The sequence below is a fragment of the Porites lutea genome, chromosome 6 (assembly GCF_958299795.1).
Source record: "Porites lutea chromosome 6, jaPorLute2.1, whole genome shotgun sequence".
NCBI lineage: Eukaryota > Metazoa > Cnidaria > Anthozoa > Scleractinia > Poritidae > Porites > Porites lutea.
Window position 1 is genome coordinate 11,072,831 of NC_133206.1, and position 18,447 is coordinate 11,091,277.

The following is an 18,447-nucleotide window of genomic DNA, read 5'->3' on the forward strand; positions in this document are numbered from 1 at the left end:
GCTAGCGGCCCCAAGGTGAACAGCGAACAAAAAAGTGAACAGGAACGCATACAACATTTCCTTCTTAAAACGTGTAACTAGGAAATTTCTGGAAGCCACGTTGTAGTCGTGCAAAACAACGGCAAAGAAATGCACAAAAAAAGCGTGCAAAGTTGTTTTTGGGAGGAGTACAAGAGGACGGAGAGGACTGAAAGGGTGGGAAGTGGGAGTTTAAAAAGGGCAGAAAGCGGCATAAACAGAGAAAAGTAACGCAACAATGCTTAATAGTTCGCAGTTGAAAAAGGGCTAACCGCAGAAAGCCAAGAAATCGCCGGCTGGAGGCCAGAGGTTTGGACCCCCTGGCACTCTACCTCTTACCACTTGAAATCGGGCCTAGTTGACCCAGAATATAATAGATCCAGGATAGACCCTTAAGTATACGTCAAGTTGAAGTGTCATTTCATTTCTTTCCAGAAATGCGTTTACTGATTCATGTTTTGATTGAAACGCTCTTCTAAAGAAATGCGTATTGACCAATATTTATATATAAACTCAGGGGCTGACCAGACAATCATTAGAGCTGTTCAGAACACTCATAGGCTCGATTACCTGCCGCTGTTAGGGAAAATGAGCCAGCATTCATCCCCCGAAAGAGGAGAGGATCAAAGACCGGACCCGGGAGACGGCGGAAATCGAGCCTAGAACACTCACAGAAAGTGTTTATCGAGTGCAAGTTTGAAAATTGTCGCGAAATGATTCTCAGTTATTTTTTACCGGCCTTTGCTTGATCAGGAGCTGGTTACGTGCCTTGATAATACCTTGCATTTAGTATATATTCTAACAAGAGCCATTATGGCTCTTGATTCTAAACATTGCATAAACCACTTAATAACACCGCAGCGGGAGTTCGTGAAACTAATTTCTAAAAATTACAGTTGAGGACTTAATTTGACTTTCCGCATTGAGCTGTTTCGAAGATGAACATAATCTGAGGTACATTTTAATGTTTAATCACCACAATTGCAGTGATAAATGGTGATCCGATATTGTAAAATATCCTCCATGACCTCGGACCACACGTTTTACACAGGTTTTCCAAAGCTAGGCAAACTACCATCTATCAACCCTACCAACTTAAGATTGAATAAACTGCATTTTCTGAGACTACTCTTGATTACCGAATCTGCTAAAAATAGGGGGTCATTTTTTATATGTATTAAAAAGCAAATGCAAAACAGTTATGTACAGATGTATGACATAAAACCTCTTAAGCGGTCTGTAACCATGGAAAACACTCCAAACACACCTGTTCCGCGGCGCCAGAGTTGATAAAATATCAAACGAATAATCAATAGCACTCTTAGTTTTCGCGATGAATTCTTCAGAGAAGGGGAAAATTGCTGGATTATGGTTTATTTTTCAATTCCTCTTCTGGAGATTAGGAAGTCCAATGAACTCTCTAACTGGGACATCAAATCCGAGCAGGTTATTTTGCGCACGATATGGAAGATTCGAACAACCTAAAAAAGGCGAGTTAAAATTTGAAATTTAAACTTTCATTTTCAGTGTTTAAGGGCCGCCGGGTTTAGACGCCTAGATGAATGAAATTTCAACTTTGATGCTCCTTTTCATTTACCCTGTGAACTGAGGTTCTTCGATCTTCCCAGGGGCACCCAACCACTGTTTTCTGTAAACTCTCTGCCGTTCGGAGAAGCAAATTTGTTACTCGGCGAAAAATCGTGGAATTGGAATTCGTGAAAACCGTGGGTATTACCTCTGTTACCTAATGTCATGCGATGACTCCTCGCTTTTTCGATGCGTAAGACGGATACAAGAGATAAATTTCTTTCACAAAGTGAAGTATAATTTACTTAACGAGACCATTTGACGAATATTTCTGGTTATATGCTTTATTTATATTTGCTTGGCTTATTCAGGCTACATGCCAGGAGTTTGATGACAATGTTTGTGTGCTATAATTATGCTGATAAGTTTTTGCACCTTTATATTGAAACTCATGTAAGCCAAATGTTTCTATAACCTCTAGCAAAACACTCTTCTATTGTCGAGGAACTTTTAACGTCTTTCGGTGCCCAATATGGTGTCAAATTTTTAGGGGGAACAAAGCTTGATTTTTGGCCAAACAGACTATAGCTTTTTTGTCTCTGAAGAGAGCGCGAGGCAAACGTCCGTCACAGAGCGCAGTGTAACCCAGTGATTCTTTAGGCAGAGCTAACAAACATAGGCTGCACTTTAGGTGGCACACCCATGGGTGCAGTGTAACCCAGTGATTCTTTAGGCAGAGCTAACAAACATAGGCTGCACTTTAGGTGGCACACCCATGGGTGCAGTGTAACCCAGTGATTCTTTAGGTAGAGCTAACAAACATAGGCTGCACTTTAGGTGGCACACCCATGGGTGCAGTGTAACCCAGTGACTCTTTAGGTAGAGCTAACAAACATAGGCTGCACTTTAGGTGGCACACCCATGGGTGCAGTGTAACCCAGTGATTATTTTAGGTAGAGCTTACAAACATAAACTATACAGGTGTACATCAGATGGCAACAAGTTTTCCAGTTAAAACTTTGTCATAAAGTGCTACACCGTGGCACTTAGACAATTTCTTTATCGCGCGCTTGATACATTGTTTTGACGCACAATTGATAGTCAGGAGAAGTCGTATTGTCTAAAATCATAGCAAAAGACAAATTTACACACATCACAGAGGTAAGGTAAGGTAATACACGGTATTTCCCTTAGGTATATTTACATTCAAGTATAGAAATATAACCAGATAAAAACTAAAATAATAACGATATAACAATAAAAAACCTGCTTCACATTTAGGCCTTGTGTAAAGATACATATATCTAAATTAAGGTTTTTTAATTTTCCTTTAAAAAAATTATTGCCGCACCTTCAGAGACAAGCTGTTCTACAACACTCTTCCGTTATAAGAAAGGCTTCTCTTTTAAAATTCAATGCGGGGTTGTGGAACAGCGAGCTTGTTTGTATTCATGCATTTTCTGTTAGGTTATAAGCGATTAAATCGCATGCAGCGACGAACAAAACGCGAAACCGTCAGATATTCTAGAACCGTGTTATTTACAGTGCTGTGAATTATTATTGTTTAACTAGCTAACTACGCGCTGATGGAAATAAATTTCGCCCCTTTAAATTTCGAAACAATTCACTGGTACTGTATAGTCATAATTGGAACGGATAGTTAGCACGCGAGCAGGGCGATTCTGCTGTAGTTTCTGCAATGTAGAAGATATTACGGCAATGAGGCTCCCGAGGTCCGTTCCCGAAATCACAACTACATGTACAGTTGTAGTATGAAATGAATTCTGCGTGCAGACGTCTCCTTTTCCAGGTTAGGTTAAATAAACCAACGGTTTGTTTGACAAAGCTCCCGCGAGACGGTTTTTTGGTGATTTTATTAATTTTTCCGATCCATTTTTTGTTTCATCTCTATTTTCGCGGCTTTTGCGATACAAACTAAATTCATTTTTAGTTGTGATGGCATTACACTGCTTAATCATGACGGCTTTGGAAGAAACATATTGCGCTTCGCGATTTCGCAAAATTGCTGCGAGAATTAAAATATATTTTCTTCCAGAAAAGCGTTTTCACGCTTCTTTCTCTAGTCAATTATCTCGTTTTCTAAAGGTCCTTGAGAACTGAACAAGACAATATTTTATTACCTACAACCGATAAACCTGATTTATTTTGACCACATCGAAACAAAACTGGAAGAAGAAAAGCCTTTTATTTTTGCCGGCTTCGGCCTGCCGACGCGATCGTGTCTGGTTTGCTTTCATATGATGACATTTTCCTGACAGAAGGGTGACGGGAAAAACACCTCGCGCTGATCATACGTGACAAAATCCGCCGCGCCTAAGCTAATGAAGAAAAGTCTCCTGGAAGGCTCCATACAATTTCTTATAACAAAATTATAAGGAATTGTATGGAGCTTTCCGGGATACTTACAGTGCAAGCCCTTCGTGTCTCCTCATGTTAACTTTTCATATTTTATTACCCAGGTTACACTATTTTTCTTAGAAAAAAGGAAACCTAAAATTTTCGGATTCTAAAATGTGATGCAGCCGAGGAATCAGAAAAATTCTTACTTTCGTAAAATGTTAAATTGCTCCAGGAGCTCCTGATTGCACCTAAAATTTTCGGAAAAATAATACTGAAGCCCTTGTAGTTTCGAAAAGACTTACGTTCCCCTGGGATGACCGAACAGATAATAATTTTCTGGCATCACTTAGAATGCATTTCTAGTCTGGATAGCCTAAAAAGTGTTTCCAAATTATTTTGGAGGAAACCGTCGATGGGTGCCCCTGTCTTCCTTCAAAGTTCCTCTGCTCGCAGGGTACTTTTAATTATAATGCCTGATATAAAGTAAACAACGGCTATATTTCAAACCAGCTTATGCGTTCGTCCCTCCTGACGCACTATCATGACTTGTACACGATATCGACTCTTCAACTTCGATCAAATGCTGATCTATCTAGTGCACGAACATTACTTATGGTGAAGACTTTTTTTGACTCATAGAAAGCGTTGAGCTCGGAGAAAAAAAGGAAAATAAAAACTGAGGCCTTTCAACAGTTTGGCACGTTAACGTTTTTTTTAAGAGCCAAATGTTACGTTTAGTGAAAGAGAACGTTTTAAACAATATACCTTGAAACGTCTCTCCGATACTTTATATAAGTGGCAGTCATCCGAATCAGTCATTTAATAGAAACAAAAATGTGCCTCTGAACGTTTCAGCTTCGTACTCCCGCAGAGTTTTAGTTGTTGAATTTGCATGCTAACATGCCAAATCTTAGCTGAATCTTTTTCATCCGTAGCCGAAATAATGTTGCACTGAAGAAATTACAAAATAGGAGTCCTCTTCTTGACGTGTGATCCTGTCCAGAACTTGCCAGACGGAGCTATCCACATGGATAGAAGAATCGGCGAGGTTTTGCGACACATATATTTCTAAATAATTACTCAGTATTTGAGAAAAAATGTAACAAAGCCAACGTATAAAATATTAAGTATTTTGTTGTTTCAACCTTTATACTAAGCTATGGACAACCTCAGTGTAGTTTAACATATATTGCTTGCAAATTTATTTGTCAGCTGATAACTGTAATAAGCCTCAAGGCAGTTATCAACATGTAAGAAGCTGTAATCCATCTCCGTAACCTTTAATTAGAAGTAATTAAGACGGAATCCATTAGGAAATTGAGTAATTTCAATTTTCAGTGGAGAAAAACCTTGTACCAGAATAATTTAAACAATATCGCACTCTTTTTTACATTTTTCAAGGGTTATAGATATAATTAGTTATCTGTAATAACACCAAAGACTATTTCTCTTGAGAGCCCGAGAATTCAAAATAAATGTCAAATTCCACAAGAACTGTAAAAACACAGGTAAAATTCTGAAAACTTCGTGTGTAAGATGTCATTTTGTAAGATTTGACATTTATTTTCTCGGGTTCTCATTAGAAATTTTCTTTGGTGTTACTACAGATAACCAATTACATCTATAGCTCTTGAAAAATGTAAAAAAGAATGAGATACTTACTGTGAGAAAAAAAAAATCAAGTATAGAGGTTACAAACGCATAGACAAGAGTCTCAGCACAACGTTTACGCGGATCATACTCAGGTAAATTAAGGCATGGGTCCCCAATGATTCAGTAAAAAAGTGATGGGGGGTGGTCTATCTCTGTGCACGTAAGCAGTAGAAAGATGAGACTTTGCCAGATACATACACGTGTGGTTTCTGTCAATTACGTCATGTTCAATTATCCAAATGTTGTCACGTGACTCCACACAGCCAGAAAACAATAAAAAGTCTTTAAACAAAAATGGCAACACTTTTTGTTGTGAGTTATTAAACCGAACTGGTTTAGGACAATGAGTAATGCAAGCATCTACAAGACTGTGCTTGGCCTTTTTTGAATTTTTTACTGTTTTAGAAAATAAACGGCTTTTTCAACTAGACCCAGTCCCCCAAAGCAATTGTATCCCATCTTAACGCCTTCGATCGATTTTAAATATCTAAAAAAGGCCAAGCACAGAAGTAATACATTAAACGGCATTAACATTATGCAACCGGTAAACCGAAAAAGTGTTGCCGTTTGACAACCTCGTCCCCAGGGCTTTTCCCTTAAGAAATGGGTTACCCATTTCTTAAGGGAAAAGCCCTGGGGACGAGGTTGGCCGTTTGAAGAACAAGCTTTTTCAGCCGATGGAGGTCACGTGACCTAATTTGCATAATTTAAAGCTTAAAATTGACACAAACTAAAAATGTGGTTAGCTGGCAAAGTTTTATGTCTCTTCATCAAAAGCTCTTAGATATAGACCACCCCCTCACTTTTGGAGAGAGCAAATTAAGGCAAATTGAGGCCCATGCGTTAATTTACCTGAGTAACTTTACAATTCACTACAGAAGATTAAATTGTTTCAACTGAAAATCCCTAAGAACAAGAAAGATCAGTTTGGGCTTCTTTTCTGACCTTTTTTGTCATTAACGTTTTCTTTGAGTGAATTCTGTACCAAGTAGGTTTAGCTGTCTAGAAAGACGAGACCCACTATTGACGTCGCACGCAGCACACGTAGTCAAACGTTTAATGCATGTGGACGTTTCTTGAAACAATTTGACACAAATTAGAGGTGATTATAGCTCATTTTTTCCAGGGTTAGTCCTCATTTTTCTTTTAAATTTACTTCTTGTCTTTTTTTCCTGAAAATATGTAGGTTACGCTCTGGCTAATCACGTGATTGCTATATATATCGGTATCGCATGCCCTCTAGACTGCTCAATGGAATGTGTAGCTGATGTTCGCTGTCAATCCTTCAACTGTGCTGAGTCTGGAAATAAGTGTGAACTAAATGACCAACGGAGGGAAACTAGACCAAGTGACTTTGGTACCAGAGAAAACGCTACATACTTTGGTCCCACGCCTCAGCAAGTGAGCTATAAAAGCTTCAATGGTAGGCCATTTCCAAGTTCCACAAACTCCCACTTTCAAAGCGACGCCAAGTGCCAAACCTTTGATCCGAAAATGAGTTTCATTTGCATAAGACTAAAAAATATTTTCATCTGAATCGCTTTGCACTTAGCCTCGCTTTGAAACAGAGGCTTGAGGCAACCCAGAAATGGCCTTCCTTTCCGGAACTGGACGAGGCGCGCCGATCTAAAAATCGATTGACCAATGACAAGCGGCAAATTGACAGCGAAGTCGGGTTGAGTCCTTTTCGCGCTCTTTCGCCTTCTTTTTGACGTTGCGTTGTCTCTGCTAAATCTGTCTGACATCTTTCACAAAGGCCATTTAGAAGCAAACAATAAACGAAATTCTACACTTACTGTACCTTGCATACTCACCTACACGTAACGTGTTCTTCAGGGACCACTCAACCTCGCCCCCAGGGCGCTTTTCCCTGGCTTTGGAGGTGGGACGGGAAAGGCGCCCTGGGGACGAGGTTGGGGACCACTGACTTCTGTCCCTAAGGTGGTCTGTATAGAGTAGTTCCATTGTATTAACCCCTGCTTTCCTGAAAACCTGGTCAGGAAAATGTGTGTGTTTTTTTTATCGTTTTCGGTAACAATAGCACGTTTGTTCATCTCCGCCGTTTGTGATGTTTGTCCTTTTTATTAGGAGGGGACTGGAAGCGGTTGCATGTCGGTCACATGTCAACATGGTGGAACATGCGTAGACTCGTGCTGGAATCCTCAGATGTTCACCTGTGAGTGTCGCAAAGATTATGAAGGAGTTTTCTGTGAAAAGCATAGCGGAGGTAGGGAATATCTTTATAATACAAATTTGCTCACATATACACACTCAATTGGTAAAGATATTCAGTTTCCAAACTGGATATGGTCTCCGATCCGAGAAATTTGAACTCGTCATCTTTGACAATATTCTAACCTACGACCGCCCAGGCACCAAGCGAGCGCTTTACGTACAGAGAGACTCCTTCTTGAGTAGGGCAAGGCCATTTACTGCTGGGCGTTTTATATGCGACACGTGTCATGCATACTGTGACAAAAAAAGCCAATGTCGAAAGCGTAGCGATGAATAAAGATGGAAAATTCGATTTCTAAACTCGGTGGTAAATAAGAAAGTGGGCAGAGATCAAGAATCGTGGATAACCGATAGGATTTCTTACCGTAGGGTGATTTAACACAAAGACAGAATCGGGTCAAATTCGCTTAGAAAACTTCCACTTTTTACCCTTGCAGTGAAAACCTGTCAGGAGCTGAAAACGCTAGGCGAGAATCTTGACGGTGTTTATGATATCAATCCCGATGGCCAGGGAATCATCAATGTCTTTTGTGACCAAACGACGGACGGTGGTGGGTGGACTGTGGTACAGAGACGCTTCTCTCCATACAGTGCCAACTTTGAACGAGTCTGGCTCGAATACAAAAACGGCTTTGGCGACCTTTCCGGGGAATTCTGGCTTGGCAATGACAACCTGCACCGACTCGCTGCGTCCTCCAGCATTCTTCGAATCGATTTAACAGCAAACACCGGACAAACGGGTTACGCTAAGTATGGTGGTTTCACGGTGGGGGACGAGACGACCAAATTCCGGTGGGATATGAACTCATATCAAGGCAACATTGAAAATAGAGTTTATGGACATTCTCACGCCGCCTGGAATACACGTGGAATGAAATTTAATGCAAAGGATGCGGATAATGATAACAGTCCAGACGCCCATTGTGGTGCTTATGCTGGCTGGTGGTTCAACTGGTGCGGTTTGGTAAACCTTAACCGACAAGCAGAGCCGCAATGGCATGGATGGGGTGGAATAACATCATCCGAAATGAAAGTCAGAAAGAACTGACAGAACCCTAGCCTGAGAAAAGAGCCGACATTTCGCGATGCGAACACTGGTTTAAAAAGAAGCAACTTTTAGAACATTTAGCTAAAAGAAATGCGTAAAAACGTTTCTAGAAAACATTTAAAAAAACACTGGCTTCCCCGCTAAATGACGCCTCAGGAAAGAGCGCAGAAATTTTATACTGATGACGTGTCATTACCTAGATCCTGATTGGTCGTGCCGCGAGGGAAATTTGCTTCAACCAATCAGAAGCACTACTCGACACGTCATCAGTATTGAATTTCTTCAGACGTCATCCCGCGGGGAAGCCGGTGGTGGCGTCGCGAAAACTTGCCTGCTTTCTTGGTCTCACAAAACTCAGCATTTGTTCATTTTCAATCACTCATTTTCATCTCTTTAACTAGTAAATCCAGTCTTGAGCGCCTGCTTATGCCAGAGACGATAGAAGAATAACTTTAGTAATCGTCATCTTAGGCCCGTTTGAAACGTCGTGCTACTGCCGTACCGAACTCAATTGATCGAATTAAATTTGACTTTAGCACGGCAGTAGCGCGACGTTTGAAACCAAGCCGTGCTACTATTCGAGTGAATTAAATTCGACGTCTGAAACCAAGTCGTGCTAGTGTCGTGCTGCAGTCGAGCTAGAGTCCAGCCAGCTTAGCACGGCAGTAACACGACGTTTGAAACAGGCTCTGGTTGAAGCTGTGAGTTCAAGTCTTCCTACACCGTTATTGAAAGTTGCTAGCTTCCCATACCAGGTATTGAGGTATGACCACTCTTTTATCGGAATCTGTACTCTTATAAGTCAGCGAGGAAATGGCGCCCTTTTTGCCCTAGGCTCAGTCCCCAGACGTGTGTGTCTTGATCCGCAACTAGGCCTAGTAAGCCCCCGCAAAGACTAGTGGGATTGTTACTGAGTGAAGGGAAAAAAATGGGATTGACCAATAAATGATCAGTGCGTTCCGAGTGGCGATCCCAGAATTCTTTGTGAAAACTAACTCTGCCCAGTTTCTTTCTATCGTTTCTAAAGTGGCGAATGGCCGGGGCTGGAGACTGAGCCAATTGTTACCAGGTGTCACAGTTATATGGGCATCCCCGTCGCCAAAACCCTAGTGGTATGGGCACCCCCTTCTCATGTTATATTAGCAATTGGGTTTGGGTTAGTGTTACACTATATCACTAGGGTTTTGGGAATGGGGATGCCCGAAACGCGGGGATGCCCATATCGCTGTAACATCAGCGCTAATCTTTTGTGGCATTATAATGGGTTGAAGGATTTTAGAATAACCTACACAGTTTGTAATAACTAATGCAGCATTTTGTTAAAGGGTGTTTTTACTTCACCTGTGAAACAGATAATGGACTATTACGTCATATCACATTCTAACTCCACTGTTTCCCTTTGTTTGTTTGTTACTATTTGGCAAAAACTGTCAGACTGTTTCACAGGTCGAGTAAAATCACTGTAACAGCCGGAAGAGCTGAAGCGTTTAGTAACTTTTTTCAATTGTCAGTTGACATTATGACCCTGAATTGAGTTAGCCTGTTCCAGGCTCCGAGACAATCGCGTGCGCGAAATTGAGAAAGCGTCAAACATAAAAATAAAACGGGAGGAAAGCACCGCCTCCTTTTCGTCTGCGTCATCCCCACTATCTTAGAGCCTGGAACAGGCTAGTATTGAGTTAAACAGCTGGCAATCTGCAAAAGTAGCAACTTCACAATTCTGAAAGGACCTTTTTTTTTATTATTAAACGTAAAATAGAAACTTAACTGTACAAATAACGGACAATGGATGTATCCACATAGGGTAATAAAATAACTGGAACACATTGGTTGCGTTCATTAAAGAATTGACCACTCCAGAAAATACCATAACATACCATAATGCTCTTTGTTTGTCGAACCAAAATTTTACATAAGCTATGTTTTCAGTTTCTCTTCGGGTAATTTTAACTCCCAAGAGAAACTAAAGACAATGCTTATGCAAAATTTTGAGGTGCCAAACAAAGAGCATCATAGTATGTTATGGTATTTTCTGGAGTGGTTAATTTTGTTTGATATAAACACATTAGCTAAAGCAGAGTGGTATATATTACTTTTTCTTTAAAACGCTCTCTGTCAATGGTATCAAAAACACGTGAATAGTTGTCTCTCTAGCGCACCTAATCGACAGGCTGTGTGGGGGACTAAATATAATATTTACTCTGAAAGTTTGCTGTATAATCACAGCAATTTCCTATTCCTTTCACCTACAGCCACAGGAAATTTAAGATGGTGCAGTTCTATGAAATACTGAGTCACCAACGCGCTAAAAAGCGGTAATACCAGTACCAGCCTTTCACTACACATCGGCGATGAGATACGCTTTAAAAAATATCTTTCTTTTTTCAGAACAATTCGGTAGCCATGGCTTTATTTTGTTGCACGCTTGTGACTTATTATTCATGCGACACCTTGTCATACAACGCTATCTCCGTACAGATTACTATTCACAAGCAAGCTACATGGCATCATTTTGTTCTGTTCGTTGTGTGATATCATAAGGGTCGATGTTGAAGGAATAAATACGAGGACGAGCAAAAGTGAAAGGAATTAAGACATCTCGTTAAAATATTCATTGTAAGCAGCTGCACAGGACGTTACTGCATTGAACTCTATTTAAGCGTAATAGTGCACGGGTCACTAAATGGTCCAAGACGTCCCATTTCATCCGTTCCGCGCACTGCAAAATGATATTTATTGCCAGGCAAAAACTGAGTCAGTGTGCATGCCATGGGAAGAGGCAAGGCCTTTACAACACCGATCTTTTTCCACTGATGTGGGTTTTCAGCTGTGCCTCCGTCTTGCAGCGCGAACAGTTGATAGTTCATAATAGGAGCGTGCTTTTCTTCCAGGACCATGTTCCAGGACAACACAATCCCGCTTGTAACCACCGCGATGGAGACGCTGGGCTTAGGGGGCGGCTCTTTCACTTGTGCCGAGGGTGAAGACCGCACGATAGCGGGAGGCGGAGGCTGCTGTACTGCGGCGGGTTGCATTCCACCCGTGGCCGGAGGAGGTTGTCTTATCGACACCGTGTTATAATTGGGTTGAGGATGCGCCGCGATGGCTTGTCTCGGGGGTCCACCTACCGACTGGTAACGCGCTAAATCGGGCTGCTGCGGTTGAGGGGACCGATGCTGTTGGTTGATCGCGTGGGGAGAAGACTGCATCTGTACCGGAGGGCCTGTTCTGATCTGGATCGAGGGGCGAGGAATTTGGGCATTTTGTTGCTCTGGACGCATGGGCTGCTGTTGCTGCATGATGCGTTGCGGTGGTGACGCTTGGAGTGGAGACTGCGGATACACAGGAGTCCTGTGACTGGGGGAAATCTGAGGAGGTACTCCCTGGAGATGTTGGGATCCCTGAGGTCTAACTTGAGGAGCTGAAGCAAATCTCGGCCCAGGTGGACCACTGTTGTAGGCGTTTTGGTTAGCATAACCGTAGGACGGCGGCTCTTGCTGGACGCGCACAGAGGTAACACTAGACGGAGTCTGAGTTTGCGGATGAACTGTCACAGTGGGCAGAGGACGGCTTGATGGGGGTGCTATACTTCTAGGTCCTCCCGGACTGACAATAGGTGCTTGCATTCTCATAACAGGCCGAGGTGGTTGTGCGCCGAGTGTGGGAGCTCTTACAGTCACGCTGTTAAGTCGAGGATGAACTGAAGAGGAGAGGTTAGGGCCCGGCGCAGACGCTCTGTTTCCTCCATGCTGATCTGGTTCAGATCTCCCTGCTGGGCCAGGGTCGTAATTAGGAATATATGACACGCTGGGTCGTGGGATACGAGGAGAAGTGCCAGGAATACGAGGGCGCACAGGTTCCGCAAGTGGCCTTTGGAGTCCAGGACGGTAGCTGAGTGGGGTATTTTCATGACGAGAGGGTACGGTATGACCCGGTAGGGGTGCTACGGTTGAGGTAAGGCGAGGTGTTGGTGTAGTGGTAAAAGTAAGCCCCATGCTGCTTGGTCGGCTGACTGTAACAGTGCTTTGGAGAGGTGTCGCTGTGACAGCCTTAGTACTGCGAAGGTTGGTCAACTATTGAAGCAACACATTTATGTTAGTCAAACGTACTTTAATGGACGAAGCCACGCAGCCACGCCAACCCACTTCTCGTGGGATTAGATTTTAAGTCTGGAAGCTATTGCACTCACCCTTCAGGGGGGTGGGGGGCTGCCCGTTCCCCTAAATACACACACGAAAATGACAGGTCATATATGTGCTAGCCTGCGTGGCTGGCGGGATTAGCGCATCGAAGTGTTATATTGTTTTTGCGGCGGAGTCGCGAGAAGAGTGGCTACAAGTCAATTTGAAATCCACCGCCAAGAAAGTATCCCGGGCACAAGAATCCCGCCAGCTACGCAGGCTATAAATATATATGTGAGGGCGTCCGTATAAAGTACTAAACAATTTTACCCAAACATGAAACATCGATCGTAACAACTTTGTTCTCAGCAATTGAAAAAGAAAAAAAATGGAGAAAGATGACGTATTCATCATGCCACGAGTGTGGGATGAAAAACAAATCTGAGTCCCTGAGGAGATTTAAACTCCTACTGACCCTCCAATCCAATCTCTCGGCTACGCCGGAACTCATGATAACCTAGGCCATTTACTTGACCCTTACTTATTAGCTTTACCAACGTTACGTGTGGTACTGGCTCGTTGTTGAGTAGAAAAGGCAATTTTCACCATGGCGACAATTGACTACAACCACCAGAGTTCAATTAGTTTTTGCTTTCTTATTTAAATTTGTCAATCCCCCAAGGTTTAAAAAACAATAGCCTTAATTTGCAAAAGAAAACAACAAACTGAAGCATTCTGCTCGTTGTGGTAAAATGACGTCATCGTTCAATTTTCGTATTGCACCATGGGACTGTTTTGGCGACGCTATAATAGTTCCTTTATTAGCGACCTTAAATCAAGATACTCCGTTTCTGCCTACGGGCACGGGTAGGCGAACATGTTTGACATGTAGGTAAATAAAACGCGACCATTATCTAGTCCAAGTTACGATAATGACATCACCGTTCTATACAGTAGCCTAGTTGTTTCTCCGGGTAAGGGACTTATCAGAAATTAGCAGGAGGGGAGGGGGGGGTGGAAACAGAGGGAGGGTCACAACTTTTTGAGACTTAGAAAAGGGAGGGGTCATGAAAAATGGGCCGTTAAAAGGGGAAGGGTCATGCAAAGATATGCCCGTGATCATGTAGAAGTTCACCTACAGAAGAAAAAGTAAGTTCTTTATTTGTTAAAAAAAAAAACTGGGAGAAATATGAGAGTCGAGTGATCAGCTGTCAGAATCAGAGTTGGACTCTTAATGCTGTCATCTAAATTGTATGTATATGGAATTACAAAGAACAGATTAGAAATATATTTTGAGCTTTCATAATACTGACTCACCCTAGTGTATTGCAAGAACTAGATTTTATCATTTACACAAGAGGGGGAGGGTCATGATATTTTAGGCCAAGGTCAAAGGGAGGGTTAGCAAATTTCACTCCCATTGCAGGAATCGGTCATCTCATTTCCGAACCCAAATTCCCACCCCCCTCCCCCCCCTGCTAATTTCTGACAAGTCCCTAAGAGGCAATCTACCCGTATTTACGGCTACGCATAGGGGTAATTTACCCGTACACGGAAGTGACTACTACACTTTTTAAAAGGTTTAGCAACGACTTGAGCAAGTAAATCAAAGTTTTGAGATTACTGCCTGTTATTGGTGGACTGTTTTTTCGTTTAATATTTTGACCGTTCAGAAACGGGACTTGACCGAGCAAAGAATAACTGTGGCCGGTTAACGTGTCCGGCAAATCCGACAATTATTTTGAGCCCTGGCTTGGCTGGTAGGGCACTGGTTTGCAGAGCAGTACGTTGCGAGGTTCGACCCCGGGGGCCAGACCAATACGTAGGCTCAACCTTCCAGTGACAAAAATGAACATGTAGAAATGGCAGTCCCGTCTTCTGTAGGAGACGTTAAACAATGTCCTCAATTAGCAACTTGCGTGCTAAATTCAGACACTTGAAAAGAAATAAAGAATAAAGTCAATTTTTAGGTAGAAATGTTCGCAAATCTCTCAGTTTGTTAAAGAGAAAGTTTCACTGATAGTTTGACGCCCTAAAAACTAAAGAACAGTTCGTCTGTGTCTTATAGGACAATTGCATGATGACGTCATTTTATTAAAAGTACCAGAATCCGTCAGTTTGTATTCTTGTGCAAATAATAGCAATTGTTCTTCTTTTAAACCTCGACGAGATTGACAAATTTAAATAAGAAAGCAAAAACGAAATGAATTCTGGTAGTGGTAGTCAAATGTCGTCTCCGTGAAAGTGGGCCATTTAACACCCGCAGTCACCACGAAAATTTTAAAAAATCTTTTCAATTTTGTTCATATCCTATAAAAATGTGTTATGAAGCTTACCCAATGAGGATCTTGAGTTTGAATTGCTCGCGTAACTTTTAGCTTTGCCTTTTCCTTCTCAGCTGCTAAAATGGTTTTAACTGAATCCTCCACCTTCCTTGCGTATTCTTTGAGTGCTGTGTTCTCTCTTTCCAGAGAAGCTATCCGCTCCTGATTTTCAACTCCCATTGAACGCTCGATTTGCGTCATTCTCTCCGCAATCATTTTCTTGACCATCTACAGGATAAAAAAAAATACTTAAAACGAAATTGTTCACTACAAAATAAGTTATCGATAAACCAAATGTTGGTCTATTCGGCGCGAAACATTTTACAATTGAAAATCTAGGTTACAGTTCCCACACACCGGGATGCACTAACTACAGTTAGGTATGCCATCACGTAACTTGGCACTAACTTAAGTTAAACTTTAGTTACGTCGTAGATGTGACCGCAGCCATTGTATTGACCACCAACATGGTCGTCTTGTCAAGTGGCTGCAAACCAAGAATCAGGAAGGGCATGGATACCTAAGAGCCAGGGGAGCTGGGGGAGGTCATCTGGTTTCAGGACTAAGAACCTGGTTAGCTCAAAGGCCAGGGAGGCCGTGGTGAACTAACACTAACAATTGGGAGCTTAAGCAACGACGACGGCAAATAGGCAATTAAGTTTAGATTGGCAAAATAACTTTGCACCTGCATCACGCTTTTTTGTACATTTCTTTGCCGTGGCTGCACGACTAAAACGTGAAAGTGCCTAATTTCACGTTTTGTCGAAGACGTGAACACAAGAAAACAACTTTCCTTTTTTTTCCCCTGAACTTTGATACAGTCCTTTAGAATTCAACTCCAAAAAAATTTGCCAGCATCTGACAAATTAGACGAGATGGAATAAGCGCGATAAAGTTTGAAGTAGCGGAAATTCACTTTTTAAGTGACATTTTAGTCGCTGACGCCGTCGCCGTCGTTGTTATTTAATGATAATGACAATTATCTTTTACTAAATGTTTTTTTAGAATGCAAACGTCACATAGTTACTTTTAGCGTCGCACAGTTACTTTCAAACCTGAAATTTGGGAAAAATCAGACAATTACATTTGCAGAAAAAAAATCATAATGCAGTTTCTACTTACTTGTCTAAAGTCTTCCGAATTGTAGTTGGCCCCTCCGTTTTCTTCGGCATTGATAGCAGGCTCCACGTCTGCTAATGCCGGCGAATTCTGTTCCTCACTATTTAAATGTATTAAGTTTTTCTTGGTTGTTCCCAGCAAGTTAACTTCTCCGTTCACTGTAACTAGTGTTTTGGCAGTAGAGTCAATACAAAAGGGCTGATTTCCTTCCTCTAAAACTTCAACTGAGGAGGAGTCCGGACCTAGAGTTCTCATGCTTGGGCTGACACCATTGATCAACGTTCTATTTGAAGATAAATCCGCAAATCGATCCACAAGTTTACTACACGCCTTTTGGCGTCCATCATTTGAGTTCTGCGCAGTCTCACTCTCCGTGGGTCTAGCAGGCCGCGGGGGGGTGGACAACACTTCAAACTCCATGGGTTTCGGCGAATGCGCCGGCGATGAACCAGCAGATGATATGATGAAATCACCGCTATCTGCCGCTGCGGTCCTCGCATTTTTCTCTGGGGTTGTTTCAGCAGTGTTTTCCGTACTAAACGTTAATTTACTTCCATTTGGTTTTGGGGCGGGCGAGAAATTTTTCTGACAGTCTTTTGTAATTTGTCTAAGCCGCTGAATAACGGCCGGGTTAAACTGCAAGTGGGACTGGGTTCTAGTGGGTGCTGCAACGCTTGTTCTCACAGAGGAATCCCCATTGGTCACGTGATTTTGCGCTGCAGAAAGCAGAATTTCAAAGTTAGATTATTGACTATAAAAAAGCTTAGTTATGGTAAAAGTTGCAAATATGAATAAAACCCGCAGCGAAGAGAAGAAATTGAAGTCACCAGCAGAACTAAATTGCCTTTTGCTTGGCGAGACAAACGGGGTAATACAAAAACGTCATCCATTTTGTAACACAGGAGAATTTTTCGCAAACACTATCGAAATCAGTATAGCACTGATGAATTCCTAGCCCAAGGAACCCCTTGCAGTCGATCAAAAGAAGTTTTAGCTGTCTTCTAAAACTGCGACATATTGAGAAAGGTTAATTAAGAAGCGACTAAGAGAGGATCTTTTTTATCTTTCCAACGTCGTCAGCCGGTCACGTATTTCGAAAAATATAAGCTTACTTGCCCTGGCCAGAGTTTACTAGCCCGTAATCATTCCGTTATAGAGACGAGAAAGGCCTCTCAAATTATTATTTTAACGCGAATGTTGGGATCGAGACTTGGCAGTGAGAATTACACTTGCCTTCAGGGGATTTGAGGACTTTTCATGGATCTCGATCGAATCGTAGTGCAATAGAATACTCCACAAATACATTTTTCACGAGAACACTTCGGTCGAGTTTGGAAGCTTCCTGACAACCTTTGCAGAGCATAACGCCAGTTGCTTCAGCTTTTGTGGTTGGCGGAAAGCGAAACCGCAGGTAAGCTCTTGGATGTCAAATAAAAAAAAGAAAAACATTCTCAAAAGTTGGTCGTCCGGTGGGCTAGTATTTGTGTTATCATACTCGTCTGAACGATGTTATGGTCGCCTCGGACGACCGTTTGTATGGATCCTGCTATTGACAATATAATGCCACGGCTGTAAAATTTGTACTGAAGTCATAGTTGTCCACATTTTCTGAAGGTACTGAAAACATTTCGTGACTCTTGTCCTTGACAACGAAATGGAGGCGAGACGAAACGAAATAGGCCAATATATAAATTAATACTTTTTAACTTTTTATACACAACAACTGGTTGCACTGGGCGACAGACACCAATGACCTCTGCACATTGGTCTGAGCCACACGAGACTTCCATGCTTCAATTACGTCATAGAGTACAAAGTACAAAAATATGTTTACCGACAAATAATTAAAACCAAGCTGTTATCGAGTTTCGTTGTAAAAGTGGTCTAACAGGTTCGGTTTAACGTTTCAAAATTAAGGAATAGATATCTCACGTACACATTGACCTCTTCCAGGTCCCACAACAAAGTTTACCATCAAATATACGACGTAGTCTTTTAAAGGAGTATAACAATGAAAGAGGAAACAATTAAAGATTAACTT

The 18,447-nt window shown here is 41.9% G+C and overlaps 2 protein-coding genes across 4 annotated transcripts in view; one reads left to right on the forward strand and one right to left on the reverse strand.

The window, feature by feature from the left end:
* Positions 1-6,810: 6,810 nt before the first annotated feature.
* Positions 6,811-9,141, forward strand: LOC140941878 (angiopoietin-related protein 7-like). Its single transcript, XM_073390883.1, has 3 exons — positions 6,811-6,960; positions 7,648-7,786; positions 8,232-9,141. Exons 1-3 carry the CDS (start codon positions 6,811-6,813, stop codon positions 8,840-8,842), a joined length of 900 nt encoding a protein of 299 aa, XP_073246984.1. The 3' UTR covers positions 8,843-9,141.
* A 1,663-nt stretch (positions 9,142-10,804) lies between these two features.
* The window catches only part of LOC140940489 (uncharacterized), a 12,411-nt gene continuing 4,768 nt past the window's right edge, over positions 10,805-18,447 (reverse strand). For all 3 annotated transcript variants that reach the window (XM_073389465.1, XM_073389466.1, XM_073389467.1), the window contains exons 4-6: positions 16,410-17,122; positions 15,300-15,515; positions 10,805-12,915 (exon numbers count right to left, since the gene is read on the reverse strand). In XM_073389465.1, coding sequence (XP_073245566.1) covers positions 11,494-12,915; positions 15,300-15,515; positions 16,410-17,122 — 2,351 coding nt within the window. In that variant the 3' untranslated portion in view covers positions 10,805-11,493. The remainder of the gene's footprint in view (positions 12,916-15,299; positions 15,516-16,409; positions 17,123-18,447) is intronic.

Coding starts and splice junctions, on each gene's coding strand:
- LOC140941878 (XM_073390883.1), top strand. CDS start 6,811: ATGGAATGTGTAGCTGATGTTCGCTGTCAATCCTTCAACTGTGCTGAG. Junction 6,961..7,647: donor TTGGTCCCACGCCTCAGCAA/GTGAGCTATAAA, acceptor CCTTTTTATTAG/GAGGGGACTGGAAGCGGTTG. Junction 7,787..8,231: donor CTGTGAAAAGCATAGCGGAG/GTAGGGAATATC, acceptor TTACCCTTGCAG/TGAAAACCTGTCAGGAGCTG.